Source organism: Pinus tabuliformis, chromosome 1_1 (assembly GCF_031772625.1).
Source record: "Pinus tabuliformis cultivar Carrire ecotype Pingquan chromosome 1_1, CPIR1, whole genome shotgun sequence".
NCBI lineage: Eukaryota > Viridiplantae > Streptophyta > Pinopsida > Pinales > Pinaceae > Pinus > Pinus tabuliformis.
In genome coordinates this window covers 514,536,617-514,540,808 of record NC_142297.1, presented here as the reverse complement: position 1 = coordinate 514,540,808, position 4,192 = coordinate 514,536,617, and the positions used below count along the sequence as shown (strand labels likewise).

General features: G+C 33.9%; 1 protein-coding gene across 1 annotated transcript; it reads left to right on the top strand.

Moving 5' to 3' along the window:
* The first annotated feature begins 869 nt into the window (after nt 1-869).
* Nucleotides 870-2,437, top strand: LOC149214044 (RING-H2 finger protein ATL2-like). The gene has a single exon (XM_089390844.1). It carries the CDS (start codon nt 1,215-1,217, stop codon nt 2,247-2,249), a length of 1,035 nt encoding a protein of 344 aa, XP_089246970.1. The 5' UTR covers nt 870-1,214; the 3' UTR covers nt 2,250-2,437.
* Nucleotides 2,438-4,192: the final 1,755 nt, after the last annotated feature.

Below are 4,192 nucleotides of genomic sequence, written 5' to 3'. Positions count from 1 at the left end.
ATTTGATTTATCTAAACTAATTAAATTTATTGAAAATATTACGAAGATTTTTTTAATTATTTTTAAATATTTAATAAATAAATTAAATTTTAAAAGAAAATATTTAAAAATAATATATATTAATATATTATTAAATAGATATTTGTTTAAATTTTTTATATATATTATATTTGATTTAAATGATGATGATTAACTTTCATTAAGACCAAAGCGGTTTATTGGACTTTAAAAAAAGAAGAAGAATCTAATTGTGATTCTTCAAAATCTTGTTTCTATTATCAAAGAGAAGGAAAGAAGTGCTCCAAGATGGCTATAGTTAGGTTGGGTTAATAAATCAAGAAGATTGGAAGTGTGAAAGATGTTAGGGAATTCAGAGCAAATGTGAATAAGAGACAGGCCGTCTAAAATATTTGTTTTTTAATTTTAATTTTATAAATGATATATTAAATCTATAATAAATTTAATATTATAATTGTTTTAAATTTATTATTTTTTAAAGTAAAAATCATCATAACTATATCTATTTATTGCTGTTATTTAAGGAAAATCACAAGACCTGTGATTACTGAGTGGTTCAGAAAAAGACAGCGTTTTATTCTTACCAGATGCCTCTGAATTTTAACCAGTTAATCAGATTTCTTACTTTTAACCCAACAAACTCTAAATTCACCATTATCTATCTAGATATTATATAAAAAAAAATATAAAAAACAAAAATATAATGAATATATTATTGAAAATATATGAAAAAATAAAAATTTATCATAGAACTTTCAACCAAATTATCTCTAATTTGGATGCAAGAAATTGCGCAGGGCTGAAAAGCATTTCAGAGAATATTGAATAAGAAGTTCTCGGAAATTGCGTGGCGTGACTTTTTGGTGATCTGGTTCTTTCGAGTCTAGTTAACTTTTCGTGGTCGCCCTCATCATTTATCCGTCGAAACTTGGCCGGAGATTCTCGGCTTCTGAAACGATTGAGTGTTGTGCAAGGAAGGAAGCGGCCCGAACTGGGCTATTCATTGGAACTCACAGCATCTTTTCGATTCATATAGGCATCGGTGGCGCTGCCCATTTGGAGAAATTGAAGGCTCGAGCCACATAAAGTCTAAGCGTAGTAGTATACCATAGAGTAGGCTATATAAGTGATTTGCTGGCCGAGACCAGCCCTATTTCACAGGCAATTTTCCTACGGTGCCTTCAATTTGATACAGGATGAACCCAGACAGTGGCGCTGATGCTCAACTGCCTCCTGAGGATGCTGATCCCGGATATCCTGATTTTCCCAGCTTCGGCGGTGGTCCGAATTTCACGCATCCAGTTTTTCCCGGGGATAGAGACGATTACACATATCCAGACAAGGATGACCACGGGGGACGATATGCGATCAGCGGCAAAATCATGGTATCGGCCATAATAGTTCTTTTTCTTGTGGTTCTCTTCGTCTTTTTGCTACACGTTTATGCCAGATGGTTTTGGAGGCAGTCCGCTCGATTGTCCAGGCGAAATCGACGGAGATCAGCTTCTATGCGGCGCCGCTTTTATTTTTCAGGAGAAGAACCGGCGAGGCTGCGGAATGTGGGGTTGGATTCTGCGGTATTAGAGATTCTGCCCATCTTTCTCTATAAATCACAGGAATTCACAGACGGGTTGGAGTGCGCAGTGTGTCTGTGCGAATTGGAGGAGAGTGAGAAAGCCCGGCTTCTGCCCAATTGCGGGCATAGTTTTCATGTTGACTGTATTGACATGTGGTTTCGTTCGCATTCCACTTGTCCCGTTTGCAGAACTCGCGTCCAACCGGAACAGGCAGTTTTGGACTCCATTAGAACAGAGCAGGTTTCGGCGACAATATCAGGCCCAATTCCTTCCGGAATCCATGACAACCAGAATTCGGTGCAAGGGCAGATTGCAATTTCTGCAGAAGAATGCAATATGCAGAATCCAACAAATATATTTTCTTGGGATGGGCAGAAGCAGATGAATGCAGAGCATGATCAGGGAACCTCGGATGGAAAAAGAGCATTAATAACACCTCAGATTAGCATTGAAATACCCAAGAGCAGGCTCGATGGGTCAACGTGGTCCGGCGAAAGCCATCCTCTTTGTTCCCCAAATGGTTCGCAGTCGTCTTCCAAATCTCCTGTTACTCGCCTTCGTTCGCTCACAAGGATGTTGAGCAGAGACACAGAGAGAAAGGTTTTCCCATCCGATTTTTCAGCTGAATGCGATCCCGAAAATAATGGTCAGTAGTGTTTGGCAACCATATTCTATTGTGTACAGATATGTTACCGGGAAGACCGTGCGTAGTGATACAAAAATTCATCAAAATTGAGGTTCAGGATCCTCTTTACTCCATAGTTGGACAGAATCTGTACCAAAATAAATATGGAAAATTATTTTTCCGAACATTGCATATAATACATCCTTTGTTTTTATGATGTTTCTTGACTTTCTTCCCGATTGGAATCACGTTTCTTTAATCAAATTTTTGCCAATAAGTGTCTGCAACATTTTGGCCATTGTTAACGTTACTCAATCTCTGTAAATACCATATTAATTAATCCAAACCAAGTTATGAAAAGGAACGAAGTGATCCATATTAACATTACTGTTTTGGTCATGGATTTGTTCTGCAACAACAGGGCTGGAATATCAGCACGAACATACAATTTGAAAGGAAGTATGATTGTTTTTTAAGTCGGAGTCGAGGAGATTCATATGGGCGTCAACACATTGATCTGATTGTTCATGTGGAATCTATTGTTAGTCTGATTGTTCATGTGGTATCTATTGTTGGGCTATTTTTGGGTTTGGTAGATTTCTGTGGTCTTGAATTATGATTTTTTTCTGACAATATTAGTTTTGAAGTATTGTGAGATTTTCACAATGCATTATATTAGATATCATTTTTGGGATTCAACTGCTTTAAGTAATTCATTCATTTATTAGATATCATTTTTGGGATTCAACTCGGTTAAGTAAGTCATTCATCTATAAATATTTTCATGAGAAGTAGTAGTAACTAACTAATTTTTCATGTTTTATTGAATAGTCTATTTAGCACTCATTGCATCCGTGATGTTCACAAAGGAGAGATGAAGAAATAGGATTGAAACTAGTGAAATGAATCACATAGAGTCAATCATCACTTCCCAAACTTGCACCCAGAACTTCCAAAAAAATTACCCATCCCAAATCACCTCTAACTCAAACAAAATTAACTACATAATAAATATAACAACAAAACATTCTAATTTTATAACACTTATCTACATAAATGGATTTCGATTTCTTTTAGTTGTGTGAATCCATCGTTTATTATAAGCCTTATAGTTTTTTAGAACGGGAGGGCAGCTGGAACCTGCGCGTTGTCTATCCAGCAAGTGGTACTATATATGGCCGCTACATCCGATTTGTTCACCGGCACTGCTTTTTCTCAATTTGGTAAAGTTTTTGGTATGGATTTTTTTAAAGTGGCATTTGCAGTAAAATGTCTTGAAAATAGGCAGATTCCACTTATACATTCGAAAATATATTATATTTTTTGATTTCATTTATATATTTAAAAATGTATTTTAAATAATTAAATTTTATTAATATATTTAAAATTATATTTTAATAACCAGATTTTATTTATATATTTAAAAATATATATTAAATTTGTAATTTGCAAAGAAATATATAGTTCTAAATCTCATGAAAATTAAAACATTTTATTAGTACTACTTTATCGGTTAATCTTGTCACATGGAAGGTTTAGTATATGGATTGGTCTCATAGAATTATCATATCAGATCCTCTTGAAATTCAAATTTAAAACTTTAAAATTTAAAATTTAATATTTATATATTAAATTTTTATTGGTTATATTTTTTATAGGAAACAGGGTTTTATTAAAAATGTGATTAATCCGAAAGACAATCTTATTTTTAATATGGATCACAAAAGTCTAAGATCTAACAAAAAATAAAGGCTTTTACATTTGCATACATCAATTCTTAATGATCACTTAGCAAAAATTACATACCATGGTTAGAAAAGTTGTGAAACAGAGCCACAAGATGCAACAACCAAAGAAGGTGATCACATCCCTAGTGACAGTCCAAAAATGAGAAAATGGCTATATAGAAACTTTATATGATGACTTTGATGGATTTATTTATTTTGGAACAAATTTTCCATAATTTTAATTC

Coding starts and splice junctions, on each gene's coding strand:
- LOC149214044 (XM_089390844.1), top strand. CDS start 1,215: ATGAACCCAGACAGTGGCGCTGATGCTCAACTGCCTCCTGAGGATGCT.